Source organism: Orbicella faveolata, unplaced genomic scaffold (genome assembly GCF_042242905.1).
Source record: "Orbicella faveolata isolate gen_17 unplaced genomic scaffold, um_ofav_v1 contig_13, whole genome shotgun sequence".
NCBI lineage: Eukaryota > Metazoa > Cnidaria > Anthozoa > Scleractinia > Merulinidae > Orbicella > Orbicella faveolata.
The window spans coordinates 24,157,757-24,175,818 of record NW_028301540.1 but is presented as its reverse complement, the minus strand read 5'-3'; the positions used below and the strand labels follow the sequence as shown (position 1 = coordinate 24,175,818).

Sequence of the window (18,062 nt, the reverse complement as noted above, 5' to 3'; positions counted from 1 at the left end):
CCTCCCTTTTTCAAAACTTTCCAATTCGTGTTTTCTGTTAATTTTTCATGTTACATGAAACTCGAAAATAACTCATGATGAACAAAATACTTTTACACATTTCCGAATTGGAAAAGACCAAGTAACTTCAACCGTCAAAAGAAGTTGACACACCAAATCAGCCAGAGGCGTTTTTTAATCTAATCCAGTCTTGAATATTGTATTTTTTACTGAACACGAAAATACCAAAATAACAAATATTATGGTCCAGCTAGTAACATTTCTATATTATTTTCTTTGAACATTCGAAGTTCAATTTTTTAGTACTTTGTAGATGAATCCGTTGACCTCTTTGGGCAAATCTCTATCACCAAAATATGGCATCGTCTCCTTGGAGAAAATCTTCCATTTTCCTGTTTTTTCCAGCTCCAGCAGCTTATCTTCATATTGCTTCACGTCTTGATTGCGCATTGTAAAACTGAAGAGACCTCCTGCAATAAGGTTAAAACAAAATGGCGGAAGAGCCCGTCAACCTTAGTAAAAACGTATTACCTATTCGTACTACTTCTCGAAAACACATTACTAAATATACATTGCATTTCAACAATGTAGCCGCACGTAACGAAAAATGGTAGAAAAAGTCGTCAATGTGTCCGTTCTGTTTTATAACTGACATGGTGAAAGAATGCTACGAGACCGTGACTAAGAAGGGATCTTGAAAACTCAACGCAGTCAAAGGCTGGTGTCAGAAAATAATACTAACACAAACTCACTGTGTTTGTTAACCTTCTCTCTGGTTTTGTTTATTTTTTAGATCGTTATATCCAGTAATGTTTTTCACGTTCAAATTCCAGATACCCATGAAGTGGAGCGTCTGAGTCTTTCATCAGTAATTAAATCAAAACCGACCATGCAGATATAAGTCAGTTTAATCATTCAATTATCGCCATTACGCCCATTTGTCCTAGCCAAAATTAAAGTGCCTGCGTTGATTTCAAACCTAGGAAGACTCGATTGATGTTTCTTTGTATTTGACGTTTTCAAAATAACCAAGAAAGACACCCAAACTTAAACTTATTTCCATTGACCTGGATGCGTAAAGGGGTTAGGCCAGTAGGCAATCTCCCAGCCGGGGCAGAGGGTGGTCAATGAACTCGTCGCCCGCGTGGAGCTACTTGTAGGTGTTTCTGCAAATCAATTCACAATTACGCTGCCAACTGAATTACGTTGCAAAAAGACATCTCCGCCTTCCGTTTTCTAGAAATGTATTCATTCGCGTCACTTGCAAATCAACTATCTCATCCTTACCTGTTTTCACCATCCTGATCATCTCCTCAAGAGCCTCTGGTCGAACATGAGCTGGAACAAGTGTGCCAGTACAGATCAGCCCATGATACTCTCCTGTTTCTATCTCGGGATTCCGCTGTTCATTGAGTGGGGCGCAGATGAGCTTCGTGTAGGCCTTCGTCTTTTTTGCTTCATTTAACATTTCTTGTGAAATATCAATAGCGTCAATTTTCGTATAGCCAAGTTTGGAAAGTTCGACACCAGCAAGCCCTGTTCCGGCACCTGCGTCAATTATCTTAACCTGGCTCTGCTTTTGGTCCGGGAAAGCCTGTTTGATAGCGGCATCTAGAGATTTGGCCAACGGCTTGTGATAAGCGACGCCGGCTCCATGCAGGACATCCTTAAATATAAAAACACAATAAACAAAAAAATACACCCAACTGTATTGATGTCAAGAACGTCGTAGGAAGGGGCAGAAGAGGAGGGGGGGGGGGGGGGGGAGAGAGGTGAAACATCTCTGACTTGATTTATTGACATGTGGGACGAAGCTTTTACAGGAAAAATAAACAATGGATTTTGGAGATCTTGGAGGCGGTATGGCAGTTACTCATTCACTAAGATGAGTGAGGCAAAACACCTATATTCATGCGGCATTCATTTTTTGTCAAGAATCTTTGCATACATGCATGGACTGTCCTTGGTTAGCAAAGACAAAAAGCTCTTAGAACATGGGGACACACAACAAGGCATTTTTTTTGGTTTGCTTGTTTGTTTGTTTGTTCTTTTCAGAATTCATCTAGGACCCATCAGGGCCACGAAATAACCAAGGCAGAAACATTTTTAAATCGGTTTTTCTACAATGTTGGCAAACGCATGTCTTTCCCTTTTTCCCGCCAGAATATCTCAACTTCTTTTAAGCAAAATTTCCATGTAAACGTTTTCACACCAGCTAACACATCTCCTGAATTTACACAGTAACGACGTGTAACGCACTCGGGGGTGTAGTTCCAAGGCTATACCTTTAGGAGCAGGGGAGGATTGGGCCAGCGGTTGTGGTTCCAGTCGGGGATATGGGTGGGAAAAAAAAAAATTAATCCAATCAGATAAAATTCAAGGAGCCAGCGAGTACAATTCACGGGAAACTCCTCCTCGTCCTGGATCAGTAGGCTTAATGACCGAAAATGCCAAAAGGTCTTTCAGCCATCACAAAATCATCTTGACAACAGATCTTTCAAGGAACAGGTTCGTTGTCCCAAGAGATCAACGAGCCTTAGATAAACACATTACTGCTCCTATTGCTAGTGAGTGTATACCTTGTCATACTCGGTCGCCCATTTGTCGTAGACATTTGCTATTTCATCCTCTGTCGTCTCGTTTGTCAGTTGGATTAACCTATTACCAAAGTACTTTTCATAACTAGTGTCGTACAATGCCATCGCTTGCTTAAGATACCTGATGAGGGAATGAGATTAAGAACATGTGATTAAATTTGCAGTCTGTGGCTGTGACACAAGCTATTAAATTTGATTAGTTTGCATGTCTATCTCAGTCTTTTCATTCTTCTTGTAAATATAAAGTCATAAAGTATTGTGATGAGAGCTGAGTTGAGCTTAAATAATGTTAAGTGAAGTAATTATAAAGTGAACAAGGAAAAGGAAAGAAAAGGAAAGGAAAGAAAACTAACGAAAAGGAAAGGATGGAAAGAAAAAAAGGGGTGAAGCGAAAAGAAAAGAAACGAGACTGGGAAAATTGAATGACATAGAAGATAACGGTTAACCTCAAAACTCGCCGTACGGTAGATAGATTTTTGAGGTTGGTGTAACTTGTTACAAGGGTAGTTAGAGTAGATTGAGTAATTGATTTAACAAGGAGCTATTTCACACACTGAAAAAAGAAACAAAACAAAACAAAACAAAAAAACAGCAACAAAATAAACAATAAGAAAACTTTTCGTAGGTTTCTTTTGCCGCCTTATAACGATTATAACATTTTAAAGCGTTATTTCTTACTTTTCTAACAGGCAACGGTTCACATGGTATACCATGCCGTATTTTATGACGACAGTCTAATCCATGGCATGAATTCTTTTGAAGTGATCTCAGGGCTGTAGTAGATAGCCATCAAAAATGGCAAAAGTTTGTTCCAACTTAACTAATTTTGCAGTTTGAAATAGGAACTCAATTTTTCCACGGGGTTTACAAAATCATGCATTTTAAAATCACTGAAGCGGAGGATGATCCAACAGGCAAGTTCTATTATTTTGCCGACATCAAGCATAGTCGGTCTAAAATATATAAATCCTTCATTCCTCCTAATAGCGAAGGTAATGTTGAGCTCTTCAGGTGGTATCTAGATGGCATGCGTTACGGCCGTGATAGAAAGTCGACAAAAGCTGCACTGTGAGCAGTCTCTCTTTTCCTCGAGAATCCGTGGGGAAAAACGCAAAACAAGTAAGCGTGCGAGCGTGAGTGTGAGCGTGACATGCTAGCGGCGATGCCGCGAGCCGCTTGTACTAGCACGGGCGTCGGACGAGGAGCGAAAAGCGAGAGCGAAGCTAACTGGTAAGGAGCCTGGCACAAAATGAGAGGGCTTTCGTTTTCGACGGCTCGCTTCGCTCGTCTCTGGCAGCCTTACCTTTGCCTTTGCATCATAAGTTGTTTGAGAGTCTGCTCGCAAGTGGTACTACCCAGGATCTATTGTTATTGATGTGTCAGCAAAAGAACATTTTTTCACTTAAAGAAAGAGTTCCTTTGCTTAATTTGTTGTACATTTAAATATGGAAAACAATATTTGAGAACAAATACTGTTATCGATGTGCCAACAAAAGAACTATTGCCCGGTGAAAGAAAGGTCTTCTTTGTTTTATGGCTTCTTTTACGAACAAGTGTAATACAAAAGCAACGACGACAAAAATAAATGAATAAATAAATAAATAAATAAATAAATAAATAAAGATAAAAAAAAAAAAGAATCGGAATTTGCAAATGTCACGTGTAGACCTATGTCGTGTAGACCTTTCACCCCTCAATCATTGATACGGGCGCGTTATAGGTGGTCTCTCATGCGTCGCTCGGCACTTCTCACACAGTATACTTTCACTATGGATAAAAACATCGGACAGACAAAAGGTCCGCGCGGCCACTTTGTTAACAACTGAGTCATGCATCGAGATGCATAACTCAATTTACGCGGGAATTTGGACAACACGAAATAATTTTTAAAATATGCGTAAGAGGCGTTCGAGGCTCAGTATATTTCAATGATGCACAGCTAAAAGCATGAATATTTTCTTCTTCTTCTTCTTCTTTTTTTTTTTCGCATCTCCAATGAAAATAAATATACGACGACGGCTGCTCAGATTGCACAACAAGCAAAGCAAACTGAATTAATTTTGCTCGCGCAATGAGCGTATTTCATAAAGGTCTTATTTACCACTGATAATTAATTCGAAACTGATGTTGATTGGCCGCTTCGTTCGACTACATCCCGGATTGAAAATCATTTCCTGATAATAATGCCTTCGACTGATTTAAAAGTAGAGATTTCATTAACCATGTTAACTACTTATCATTTTCAACTAACCTTGACTCCTATGATAGCCTGCACAATGCTTACTATGTACTTACTTAGAGCACCAAAAAGTAGTAAAGTAGGGGTTATTTAGAAGCTACATGGGGTATTTCTTCAGCGGCAGCACAAGTAGTTCTACAAGTGAAGTCAGCCCCAGGTGAGAGGGTTGACATTGCGAGACATTTGGCTTTTTGTTCTTCATTTTTTTTTTTTTCCATAGCGCAAATTGCGAGATGAGCCATAAGGACGTCTGGTTAGGAAGCAGCTTGTTCGAACACGTCATGTTCAAAAACAAACAAACAAACAAACAAACAAACAAGTAAACAAATCGAATTCTTCACGAAAAAAAAGCAGAAAAAAACTTTTAGTCAAGTCATCAAGACGTACCGCTTCGAATCATGAGTATTAATTTAACAACGAAATGACGAGTTTACCAATTCCTAGTTCAACAATCTGGCTGATCATGGACAAGAAGTGTTAGATTCATTGTTTCGTAAGGTTTCGTGAACCTATCAATGATGTAAAAAGCAAATGGGGGACCTGTAATCAGTGATATAACGCAGAGAGAGTACAATGGGACTAGAAGCTGAATAAATACGTGGAATTTAAACCGGTTCTGATTAGTCTCCCGGGGCTGAGTACACGCAGAAAAATTGGGGGCGGGGGGGGGGGGGGGGGGGATGCGCAGCCCCGGAGATTTGACCAAATATTTGATACCCTATTTCAGACATAATTTGCGCAGGGCTATTGTTGTTGACCATTAAAACGATGAAAAAGTACTTCCTTCTAAACAAACATACTCAATTCAACACTAGATCAGAATGCAAAAAACATACTCTACTTGAGACCAAATGGCCAAAATCGATTCCCTATTTCCTGACCAAAACAGCTATTTAAAAAACCATACCTTTTGGGGTATAGTCTGTACAAAAAAGTAATACCGGACCCCCTCAGAGTTTTTGGGCATCTCATGCAGTCACGGGCATGAATAGATCTATCTTTCGCTCTATGTTTGAACAGTTGATTGTGCGTGTGCATGATTTGTTTTTCCCGGCTAGGAAAACCTTTTTCTGTTAAGTATAGATAACCCGATTGAAACCATTCACCCGTAAATAGCTGAAAAACTGTAATATGTGTCCGAATTGGAAAAGGCCAAAATAACTTTATCAACCGCCGAAAAAGTTCTCAATCAAATTGAACAAAAGGCATTCTTTCTTCTAAATTTAATCTTTAATCTTGCAATTGTGTATTTTCATAGAATATGAAAATAACAAAATAATTAAATTATGTAAACGTTCCTTTATTACTGAGAAGAATAGCTGAAACTTAATTCTTCAGAACTTTGTAGACGAATCCGTTGACTTCTTTTGGTAAACCTTCGCTGCCGAAATATGGCATTTTCTCCCTGGAAATATTCTGCCATTTTCCTGATTTCTCCAGCTCCAGCATCTTATCTTCATATTGCTTTACATCTTGATTGCGCATTGTAAAGCTGAAGATTCCTCCTGCAATAAGGGTAAAAGAAAATGGCGGAAGACCCTGTCAGCCTGGAGTCAAATCAAATTCATTAATTAGTAGTTCTTGAAAATACATTACGACTGTTGAATTATAACAACATTTACGTAACGTAAAATAGACAGCAAAAAACGGCGTACATGCGATCATGCCGAAAAATAGAGCGAGAAGCCTACTGAGTTATTTGACCTGAATCTTTAGAAAATCCGGTCAGAATAACACAGCACAGATTCGACAAGAACTGTTCTTTTGTGTCACTTACAGGTGTTTGTGACAGATGTTTCTGCAAGTCCAGTCAGAATTACACTGTATAATTACGTTGTACAAAAGACATCTCCGCCTTCCCCCTTTTCTAGAAACTTATTCTTTCGCGCCACATTCAAACTAACTCTCTCATCCTTACCACTTTTCACCATCCTCATCATCTCCTCAAGAGCCTTTGGTCGGACATGTGCCGGAATGAGTGTGCCAGTACAGATCAGCCCATGATACTCTCCTGTTTCTATCTCGGGATTGCGCTGTTCATTGAGTGGGGCGCAGATGAGCTTCGTGTAGGCCTTCGTCTTTTTTGCTTCATTTAACATTTCTTGTGAGATATCAATAGCGTCAATTTTCGTGTAGCCAAGTTTGGATAGTTCGACACCAGCAAGCCCTGTTCCGGCACCTGCGTCAATAATCTTGATCTGGCTTTGCGTCTCGTCTTGGTAAACCTGTTTGATTGCGGCGTCTAAAGATTTGGCCAGCGGCTTGTGATAAGCGACGCCGGCTCCATGCAGGACGTCCTAAAAGCACAGTAATCACAAGCAAACAAGTAAACCCGGCTGTTTTATTGATGGCGAGATGTTTGGAACTGAAGGAGGAGGAGAACAAATGAAATATCACTCTGACGTTTAAGATCAATAATGCTTTCGGATTGATATATATACAGATATATATCAGGCACATGTGAAATAAACGTTTTGAAGAACTGACAAACAAGGCATCGTGCAGCAAGATCATCGACATAGGCCCTGGAGGTGACATGGAAATTACTTACTGAAGAATATCAACGAAACAAAAGCAACCATGTTTTAAAATAGCTTAGATAGGAAAGATGCGAATTTCATCATAGCAACCGACTTTTTTAAAACTTAAATCAACAATCTGCGAACGGGGAAAACTCAGAACACCTCGTCGACTACCAAACTACTGTACGCTGAAATCTGTCGCGTACATTACGTACAAGTACCTCTTTCGTTTACTTCTCGTGACAAGCCATTGACAGCTATCAGTTAGGGGTAATCAACGCAAAGAAACGTTTTTTCTTTCTTTTTGTTTTGTTTGTTTGTTTGTTTGTTTTTTCAGTTATACCTTTGCTTATTTTAGAATCAACCTTTTTTCCGTGAACACTTTTTTAAATTAAAGATCGCGATAAGATCTAACTGAAAAAGCGAAAAGCATTTTTTTTTTGGAAAAGAAAAATAGTCGCTTTTTGGATATATTGATACCTTTAAAATGTGCGCCCCTGAGATCATATCTTTAAAAAAATAAAAATAACGCCTTTAATCCCCAGACCTATTGCTAGTGTGTGCATACCTTGTCATAATTAGTCGCCCATTTGTTGTAAACATTTTTTATCTCTTCTTCTGTCGTCTCGTTTGTTAGCTGGCTTAATATTTTACCAAAGTATTTTTCGTGAGTGGTGTCGTACACTGCCATTGTTCGCTTGAGATGCCTGTTCAAAAAGATTATAATAAATTCGCTACATGTAATTAGTTAGCCTTAGGGGAAGAAGCGCGGGCTCCTTTCCCGAACAGCGGCTGCTATTCGAGCCTTAATTTCGGCTAAAATATTCTTTTGAATATTCTTATATTATAGGATAGCCTGCGAGCAGGCGAGCGGCGAAGAGCAAAGGGATCCGGCGGGAGGGAGTTTGGTGAAGAGGTACCAAGAAAGTCTCGTCCCCAGGTCTCGTCTCGCGGCTTCGCCGCTCGATTTCGCGCCCGCGGCTATGCTGCGTGCTTGTGCCTACTCGCAGGCTAATTATAGGAATCCAAAGTGGACTATGCCGACACAATGTCAGATTATCTTTGCTATCGTGACTTGAATAAAACCTGATATGACACACAAAACTTCTGGTAGCAATATTATTGGCATTAAACCTGATATGGCTAGTGCTGTTTATGTTCTTTTTTGACTAGTTTTGCCGCTTTGAATTTAGAAAGGAAGGAATTTTATACGGCTTAGTAAAATTGTATTTAGTTGTATTTTTTTTGGTACAAATTTTCAACACATAAAATTATATTATTTTCAAAATTTCAGCCCCGATACTCTTATAAAATCTTATGCATAAAATAAAATATATGAAAAAGAGTTCATCACATTTGCCAGTGATTGCATAATTTCTACGTACGTATTACGAAACACTGCAATGTGGTTATTTCGATTTGTAACAGCTCGGATTATTTTTTTTTTAAAAAAAGGACAACAGGGTGTTTCAGAGTTACCAAATAGCGTTTGATATATCTTTCTTTCTCAGAAGTAGATATATAAAATAAACAAAAACAACTGTTTGACTTTAAAGGGCCGATCCGCACTAGCAGGCAAAATTGAAATTGTCCATGACAAAATCCGAGGACAAATTTTGTCGTGAAAATTTTTTGTCTCATTGACTGCGGAAAAAGTCATCAAATTCGTTCAAATCTAGTTTCGCAACACACGCGAGAAACAACCCAGACGCTAAATTTATACCGTTAAAAGCTTTTTGACAAATGACTGACAGGATAAACACAATTTTGTTTATTTAAATGATTTTGTCCAGTTTTTATCCGGGACAAATTTTGGGCCCGGACGGACTGGGCAAATTTTTGTTTATTTTGCGAAAAAATCTGTCATCAATTCCCCGAGACAAGTGCGTCCGGTGATTTTTAGATCTACCAAATATTGTCAAGGCTTACCAAACTTCAAAGACGCCGTCGTCCTGCCTCGGAGCAGGACAAATTTTTGTCAGGCGTGAAATCTGACAGATTTGTCAATTTACACGCCATGATTTGAAGGAAAATGTCAATCAAGAAAATTTGATCTCTATTTTTAGTCGGAGTATTTCAGTCCAAAGCCCTCCGAAATTAAATTTATATTTGCGCGGCAATCAAACGATAAACATGGAAGATTCGTACCTCGGTATGCTCCATGACGATCCGTTCGCACAGTACAACTATTATGGTTCCCAAGTCTACGTTAGCGTTCCAGCTGCTTCTCCAGGACCAAGCTCTGCTCAATTTGTACATCCGTATGTCCACCCGAGTCAGCCGAGTACAAGTACAAGTGCAAGTTTCACGACTACATGTAATCAAATTGAAAGTAGCCAAGCTGAGGATTCAAGAGCAGACGAGAGCAGAAAAAGGGGCAAAGGTCCAAAGAAACAAGCGGCAAAGTATGGTGTTAATTTCCATGTGATTGACACTTCTGGTTAACAAATATTTTGCTGTGATTCAGTGCGTCCACGCTTGACAAATTAAAAATTTGGCAGAGACAAATTTTGTCGAAATTTTTGGAAGGGCCAAACAAATTTTGTCAGTCCAGTGCGTCCCGACCCTTTGTCAGTGGTGCGTTGGAAGATTTGTCCGTTTCGGCCAAAATTTGTCAAGTCGTGACAAACCATCCGCACTTGAAGCGCGTTGGTGATGACAGAAAATTCCTCTAAATAAACAACTTTTTTGCTACCTACAACTGATATCTTGGCTGTTATCGTTATGTCACCCTTTAAATGAAAACCATAAGCTAGGAAAACCAGCGGTCACGTTACGAACTCCTGTAGAGTGTCTAGTGGGCGCAAAGGGCTTTCTTTCGCAACGCAGTCCGTTGCTTTTCTGCGCCGTAACCAAACCGGCGGGGAGGGGGGTGTACTCCCTTATCTGGGCTATATGACGCCGCGGAAATACGTTTTTTGACGTCACAGTAACTGGTCAGTGGTCATCACCATCGGGCTGTGTTGTCCTTCGATCGATCAGTTCTCTGAGATCGGTGTTTTACTTCCTTTTAAGGTTGAAAATATCCTTGATACTTCTCGTTATTGGTGAGTTTGACGTCCTTAAATGGGTTTTTAATACTCAAGCAATGTTCGTAAAGAATAGCGGTACAGGGGAATCATTTTGTGTGGAGTAATGTGTAGTTTGCTGACTCGAGCCAGCTCGAGCGGACGAAGCGTGGATCGTGTTGCTTCAGCCGCCCTCGCCTCAGAATTGTCAAAATCAACGATGGGTATCCAGCAAAGCAGAAGATTGGTCCCTGTATGCAGGCTTTGCAAGGATTTTGAAGACTGGTTGGATTTAAAGTGTAATTTGCGCGAAATGGTGAAGGTACTACATGTAAGTCGGGACCGTTTTATTCACACTCACTTCTCGCCGACATGTGGTGCTTGTTCATTGAGATTATATTTCGCAACGCGTCCAAGAAACTTTGGTGAGAATTTGTCTTTAAAGACTGGCGTTTTGGCGTTTCTATCACCTTTCTGACTTTCTGCGCCTTTTGGAACGCGGGAAATAAATTTTTTGTACCTGTCGTTTGCTGTCAGAATAAAACATTTGTTACATTTGTTCATTTCATTCACAAGATATTACTGTATCATTAAAGATTGTTTAAACCTACATTTATATAATGGTGGCGTTTGCGAAGGGAGTAGAAATCGAAAATATAGTGATTTGTTGACCGCAGTGAACGCTGGAAATACTGAAAACGTTCAAGACCGCTCAATATGTTCGGTTCATTGACAATTTTTCCTTGCTTGAGGTCTTTTTTGTTTACATCGATTAAATGTTGATAGTACATGGAAATTTTCAAGACCGTTTCCTTGTACATGTATGTACATGTAACTAAATATTTTAAAATGCCCAAACACCTGTATTTTTTTACAAGAAACCGCTTCCACTTATGGGATGTGGTCAAGTTTCACTTCTTTTGATGCTGAAAAGACATTCAACATTTCAGAGAGGCAGTAATCAACTCCTCAATGAAACCCACTAGTTTATTTTGTTTACTCAGTCATTTGAAGCTTTTCGATTTTTATTTCCCTATCTTACATGTGCATTGTATCAACTTATATAAATAATTGACTGTTGTTGTTTTTCCTTTCATTTAATTTAATTCAGATGAGCTTTGCTCAATCACTACAAAATAATTTTTACATTGCAATCATACATGTACATATCACATGCTTTGAATCAATATGAAATTAATTATGATCCCCTTAGTAATAATATTGTATCATCCTCCCTTCTGTAAGATTCTTACTTAACTTGTAACCACGTTATTACAAGACATTATAGCACCTGATGGCAATAAATTATATATATGTAATTATATGTTTTTTTTTTTTTTCCTGTGATAAATTGGCTAACAAGTGGGTTTGTTTATGCCACTGGGTCTCTGAATTGGCTTACTGTCGTCTACAAACCATTGGTAATATATCTTCGCTGCATCTAACTCAGATACTAGACACAAAAGCATGTATTAAAGATCAGATACATTTCTTACAAATTAATATTTATTACATTTAGTTCATCACTTAAGTTCTACAACATTGCTTTCTCCAGTGAGAAATTTTGTGCAAAGTCTGAAGTTGTAAGTTGCAAAAACAAGTTCCGTCAGTAGTTGCGAATCACTTAAAATCAGGCTTTGGTACAGTAAACTGAATGGCAGAAAGTGAGGAAATTAGAAATTGTCTCAAATACACAAGTGATAAAAGAGGTAAAGTTAACTGAAATCTACAGACTCCTTTTTTTTAGGTTTAGGGTTAAGGTTAGGCCTAAGGGACAAGGTGGGAGGTGCGGTGGCCTTGTGGTTAGTGCGCTCAGCAATGGATCGAGCGGTCCGTGTTCGAGCCCTGGTCAAGGACATTGTGTTGTGTTTTTGGGCAAGACACTTTTATTCTCAGGAGAGGAGTTGCCATATGGAGAGCATTGGTCAGTGTTCTCTCAGTTGGTGTTTTTACAGCATTGATGTTGTGGAAATCATCCGTGGACAGTATCTAAAAGGACTTTTGCTGAGCCAGAATAGAAAAAAATGTACAATCAAAGAAGTTTTTTATTGGGAAATCCAGATAATAGTAATATGTAAACAAATATTAATTTTAGAAAGTTATACAGAGTCTCAGGCTCTAAGGTAATGTGGTCAGAAATTGTCTGGGTGGCCTTATAATCAGGAGATTGTTGTGTGAATACAGGGGGGATAGCCTATTTATAACTAAAAATGAAATTCATTTATTGAGTTTTATCTGGAAGTTGTTATTACCCAGATTTTATGGTATTTTTATTGTCTTACAATAACATATGCATGTATTTTTAGTTATCCTTTGAACAGCTTTGTATTCCATGTCTTCTGCCATCTTTAGATAATCAGATGCCATGTACTTCTTGCGGTTTTTTCTAATAGCTAAATAGCTTTTTTTTTTAAACTCTTATAGCTATGCAACTAGTTTAAAATAATTTTCACACTTTAGAGGCGCTATAAGCAAAATACAGAACTGCAACAATTCGAAATTATGACAAGAAACAAAGAAACAATAATAAACATGAAAATTTAAAATTTTATTTTCGCCAGCCTCAAGCTTCCTGAAGTACAGTATGATTAAAATTGGATATTTTATGATAAAACATACCTCGGTGAATTCTTCCTCGAGTTGAGGCCAGATTTTGAAACCTTTTGGGGATTCAGTCCTACACTTGTTACACCAACGTGTCCAAGATTTATACAAAGTACTGCTTCGATTTCGGCCAACTTGGTCTATAATTCGGTGATACCGAGTGAGGACAGGATGACCGTGTTTACTTACGTGAGTACCCCCAATCGACAAATGAGCGGAGTTTAAAAGCTAAGTTTACAGTGTGCGCTCTAAGTTTTGTCTCTGTTTGACTGTCGAGAAGACTCGCTGCGAAAACAGTGTAAAAGTTGCAGACATTTTGTAGTTTTGTTAAGGTGTACCGCTGACCAGCAAAATACTGTATCGCGCCCCAAAAAACGTATTTCCGCGGTGTCGGGCTATATAGGTATGTGCGGCCCCAAAGGCTATGGTTTTTCAGCTGTTTTGGTCATAAATGGATTATCGATTTTAGCTGATTTTGGCCATTTTGGTCATAAATAGGGTATGATTTTTGCACTCTAGCCTTGATATGGGTATGTTTTTAAGAAGAAGTCACTTTTTCATCATTATCGAAAACAAAATCAACAAACGCCCTTCACAAATTATGTTTACGGTAATTTAACGTTGGTCTGAACTAGGGAACTAATTATAACGCGGGTCTGAAACAGGGTTTTGATTTAAGGGTTAGGTCATAAAAAGGGTTTCGAAGTTTTGGTCAGGTTATAAATACCCCTCCTCCTCTCCCCCCCCCCCCCCCCCCTTTCCCTGGGAACCAAACTAAGTCTAGGTTATGCTTTAGCGTGCATCAGCCATTAATTGTATGATGCTAGCGCACGCGAAAAGTTTGGAGAGAACATAAGATGCGTACGAGCTTCTTGTGTGCTCCCTAAACTTGACACGTTCGACATAATTTCGGGACTCTGATGACTTGCTGGGGTAATGGCTTATTGTAATATACAGTGGTTCAAATGTAATTCTGGATTTAACTCATTTCGCTGAGGGAACCACAATTATTTAGCCATTTAAAGTTAGCCTTTAATTACGAGATTTTGACTTGTTCTAATTTGGATCTTCTTGAAACAATGTAAAACGTGTGCCGAAGAACAAGTTTGGTTTAGTCACGGGTTTCTTTGTATTTCAGATGTTGAAGATCAATGATCACCAATGCCTCTGATAAAAATAAGTGTGTTATCACTATTTTCAACTAACCTTGAATCTGTCTGGTGGCGTGCAAAATGCTAACAACTTCTTAAGGGTACCGGATCTCGGGATCACTGAAGGAGGTCTGTTTAGAGGAACAACCAAGCTTGAAATAGGAAGGGTTAGAAAGCTGCAGGATTTTTACAAAATGAGGTTTGGCCAAATGTCCTGAGGTGGGGAGGAGCATGCTGCGATCACGTGTAAGTATGAGTGGAAAACCACTGGAAAATTACGGTTTTTCCAGGCCCGGGCCGAGTCCAAGAGTCAAAAGTCCTCTCAGGGAAAAAAGGCAGGCCGGAGGACCGAAATCAATAAAAAAACAAGCAAATGTACATATGGAGCGAGCCGTGGAAGTCGTGTAGGTCTGTCAACCCTCAAGTGAAAACCACAAGCCATGAAAATTGGCGACCATGTTACCGGTACTTTGACAAATGCAAAATTTGAAATTATTCTACTCTATAGATAGCAATAAAATTTCGCAACAAATTGAAAAGCACCAATAAATTATACAGGGAGAATATTTCGCGCTTATCGAAATTTCATAATCGGCGAAGTAGTCACCCAATATATTATAAGGGGAGAATATTTCGCAGGTATTGAAATTGTCTCCTGATTAACGGGAAGTAGTCAACCAATGTATTGTACAGACAGAATATTCCGCAGTTAATGAAATTTCATTAACGGCGAAGTACTCACCTAATATATCATACGGAGAGAATATTTCGCAGTTATTGAAATTTAGTTAACGGCGAAGTAGTCACTCAAAATTTTATACAGAGAGAATATTTCGCAGGTATTGAAATCACAGGCGGCCCAAGCTCTCAATGTTTATCCTTTTTTTTTTTTTTCCTTTTTATGCGAACGTTCAGGCTAACGTGACATATGGCATGTACTATTACATAACGACCGAAGTTGACCACGCGAAACATGACTCTCGCCTTGCAGCATATGGAGGTGCATAGTATGGGCGGCCGTCACCACCAAAAATACAAGATAAATGGTTTAGTGATGGTTTGCGAAATGGAATAAATCATTGACGAATGATAGTGTCTAAATACAAATAGTTAGGTGTTCTTGTGTTAAACGGTCTACTGAAACAGTAAATGATGTAGACAATTTAGAAATGGTTCAGTCACCGATATCAAAATGGAACAAACTAATAAGGATCAGTTTATTAACCGCGCGGCCATGGGCCGAGCGCGGTTCATGGTTTACCCGTGGTTTTTTAACCGCGCGGCCATGGGCCGAGCGCGGTTCATGGTTTACCCGTGGTTTTTTTAACCGCGCGGCCATGGGCCGAGCGCGGTTCATGGTTTACCCGTGGTTTTTTTTTTTTCGACTTCGGTGCGAGCAGACCCAAGCTTCCACTCGGCCAAATTTTGAGTCACGCAACCTGTGATGTTTACTCGCCAAAAGCTGTTGAAACAATAAATCTCATCTTTCGCGGGAAAAAATTAAAAACCCAGCGCTCGTCAAAAATTATATTTTTTCACCAGAAATTTAGTTCGGAACATATACATATTTATATTTGTTTGAATCGTCGATGAAATGACCTTTTCCGGATATTTTTCCTTCGGGGTCAACCGAAACCTCAGATTACAAAATCACGCCGAACCCACATGTTGCAAAAAAATCTCTTCAAAACCCTGACTTCGAAGCGATATAACACTTCAGCGTTAATAGCTACCACACATCGGCAGGCGGTAAATCTATTCGTTAACAATCCAGCCTTATCGTGTTAAAATTTCAGCGAAATCGAACAAAACCAGAATTATTTAGAATTTTTTTGTGACCTCACTCCCCAGACTTGACCTAACAAAGGAAGCAACGGTCGCCCATAGCAACCGAAAAACACCAACATAACAAAGCCGAACGTTTCGGCCAAAAATCTCCAGAATTATCGCCTGAGAGCTTAAACTTGAATGGGAACATCTTTTTCGAACTTTTTTCAACTGATTTAGACGAAAGACTGGCCTCGGCGGGCTACAACAAAGACCAAGAGAAAAACAGAACAAGACAGGAGAACAAGCCGATAACATTTCATCGCACGGCTTTCGGCACGAAAACGAAAATACAGCTTACTTCTGGATAAATTCAGCCTTAGAAGCCAGCAACCGACCCCAAATTACTTTCTGTATCCTTACAAATGTCCTGATTTCCATCTCCGAAAGATTTTGCCCCAATTTTGAGCAAATAAACATTTCGTCGACGGTGACCGCCATTACGGTGGCTTGCATACTAAATTAGCTAACTTGACAAAATTCTCCCGAGGGGGGATATGACAAATTTGGTGAGAATCAAAAGTAACGCCAATTTTCTGTCACGTTTTCAATCTGTGGTCACTGAAGTGACCAAAATCGATACATCGGTCGGGATAGGGTTTTTTTCATATGACTTGTGTGACTACTTTGCTAGCCCTTTACTCGTGGAAAACACCAATTAAATTTAATCACGACTTTTAAGAAAGAAAGCTGTTGTTAACAGTGTTATTATTGTGTCGTTCATATCGTTAAATGCCCATACATATCCCGAAGAAAGTTCTAGATTAAGACTATTACGTCATCGGAGATTTGTCAACGGCTACCACTGATGGTGCAATAATACAGTTTGTGTTGATCAAGTGATGTGATGTCTACAGTAAGAAAAGAATCATCAATGACTGCTTTGGAATGTGCACTGCGTTCCGACGGTAGTGCTAAGCGAACCGTTTCATTTTTAAAGCGCGGTTATAAGATCTAACAGATCTTGTTTTTTTCGACTTCGGTGCGAGCAGACCCAAGCTTCCACTCGGCCAAATTTTGAGTCACGCAACCTGTGATGTTTACTCGCCAAAAGCTGTTGAAACAATAAATCTCATCTTTCGCGGGAATAAATTAAAAACCCAGCGCTCGTCAAAAATTATATTTTTTCACCAGAAATTTAGCTCGGAACATATACATATTTATATTTGTTTGAATCGTCGATGAAATGATCTTTTCCGGATATTTTTTCCTTCGGGGTCAACCGAAACCTCAGATTACAAAATCACGCCGAACCCACATGTTGCAAAAAAATCTCTTCAAAACCCTGACTTCGAAGCGATATAACACTTCAGCGTTAATAGCTACCACACATCGGCAGGCGGTAAATCTATTCCTTAACAATCCAGCTTTATCGTGTTAAAATTTCAGCGAAATCGAACAAAACCAGAATTAATTAGAATTTTTTTGTGACCTCACTTCCCAGACTTGTCCTAACAAAGGAAGCAACAGTCGCCCATAGCAACCGAAAAACACCAACATAACAAAGCCGACGTTTCGGCCAAAAAACTCCACAATTATCGCCTGAGAGTTTAAACTTGAATGGGAACATCTTTTTCGAACCTTTTTCAACTGATTTAGACGAAAGACTGGCCTCGGCGGGCTACAAAAACGACAAAGAGAAAAAACAGAACAAGACAGCAGAACAAGACGATAATATTTCATCGCGTGGCTTTCGACACGAAAACGAAAATACAGCTTACTTCTGGATAAATTCAGCCTTAGAAGCCAGCAACCGGTCCCAAATTACTTTCTGTATCCTTACAAATGTCCTGATTTCCATCTCCGAAAGATTTTGCCCCAATTTTGAGCAAATAAACATTTCGCCGGCGGCGACCGCCATTACGGTGGCTTGCATACTAAATTAGCTAACTTAACAAAATTCTCCCAAGGGGGGGGGATACGACAAATTTGGTGAGAATCAAAAGTAACGCCAATTTTCTGTCACGTTTTCAATCTGTGGTCACTGGAGTGACCAAAATCGATACATCGGTCGGGATAGGGTTTTTTTATGACTTGTGTGACTACTACTCGTGGAAAACACCAATTAAATTTAATCATGACTTTTAAGAAAGAAAGCTGTTGTTAATAGCGTT

The 18,062-nt window shown here is 39.3% G+C and overlaps 3 protein-coding genes across 3 annotated transcripts; 1 reads left to right on the top strand and 2 right to left on the bottom strand.

Annotated features, from left to right (window-relative positions):
* Positions 1–157: 157 nt before the first annotated feature.
* LOC110058677 (uncharacterized) lies at positions 158–14,281 on the bottom strand. Its single transcript, XM_020765331.2, has 4 exons — positions 14,177–14,281; positions 2,580–2,718; positions 1,288–1,666; positions 158–470 (listed from the first exon to the last, which is right to left on the bottom strand). The coding sequence occupies exons 2-4, from the start codon at positions 2,700–2,702 to the stop codon at positions 292–294; spliced, it is 681 nt and encodes a 226-aa protein (XP_020620990.1). The 5' UTR covers positions 2,703–2,718; positions 14,177–14,281; the 3' UTR covers positions 158–291.
* On the bottom strand, positions 6,045–14,310 carry LOC149115717 (uncharacterized). The gene is made up of 4 exons (XM_020765330.2): positions 14,177–14,310; positions 7,927–8,065; positions 6,755–7,133; positions 6,045–6,341 (listed from the first exon to the last, which is right to left on the bottom strand). Exons 2-4 carry the CDS (start codon positions 8,047–8,049, stop codon positions 6,163–6,165), a joined length of 681 nt encoding a protein of 226 aa, XP_020620989.1. The 5' UTR covers positions 8,050–8,065; positions 14,177–14,310; the 3' UTR covers positions 6,045–6,162.
* LOC149115718 (uncharacterized) lies at positions 9,284–11,685 on the top strand. Its single transcript, XM_089285109.1, has one exon. It carries the CDS (start codon positions 9,492–9,494, stop codon positions 9,801–9,803), a length of 312 nt encoding a protein of 103 aa, XP_089141235.1. The 5' UTR covers positions 9,284–9,491; the 3' UTR covers positions 9,804–11,685.
* Positions 14,311–18,062: the final 3,752 nt, after the last annotated feature.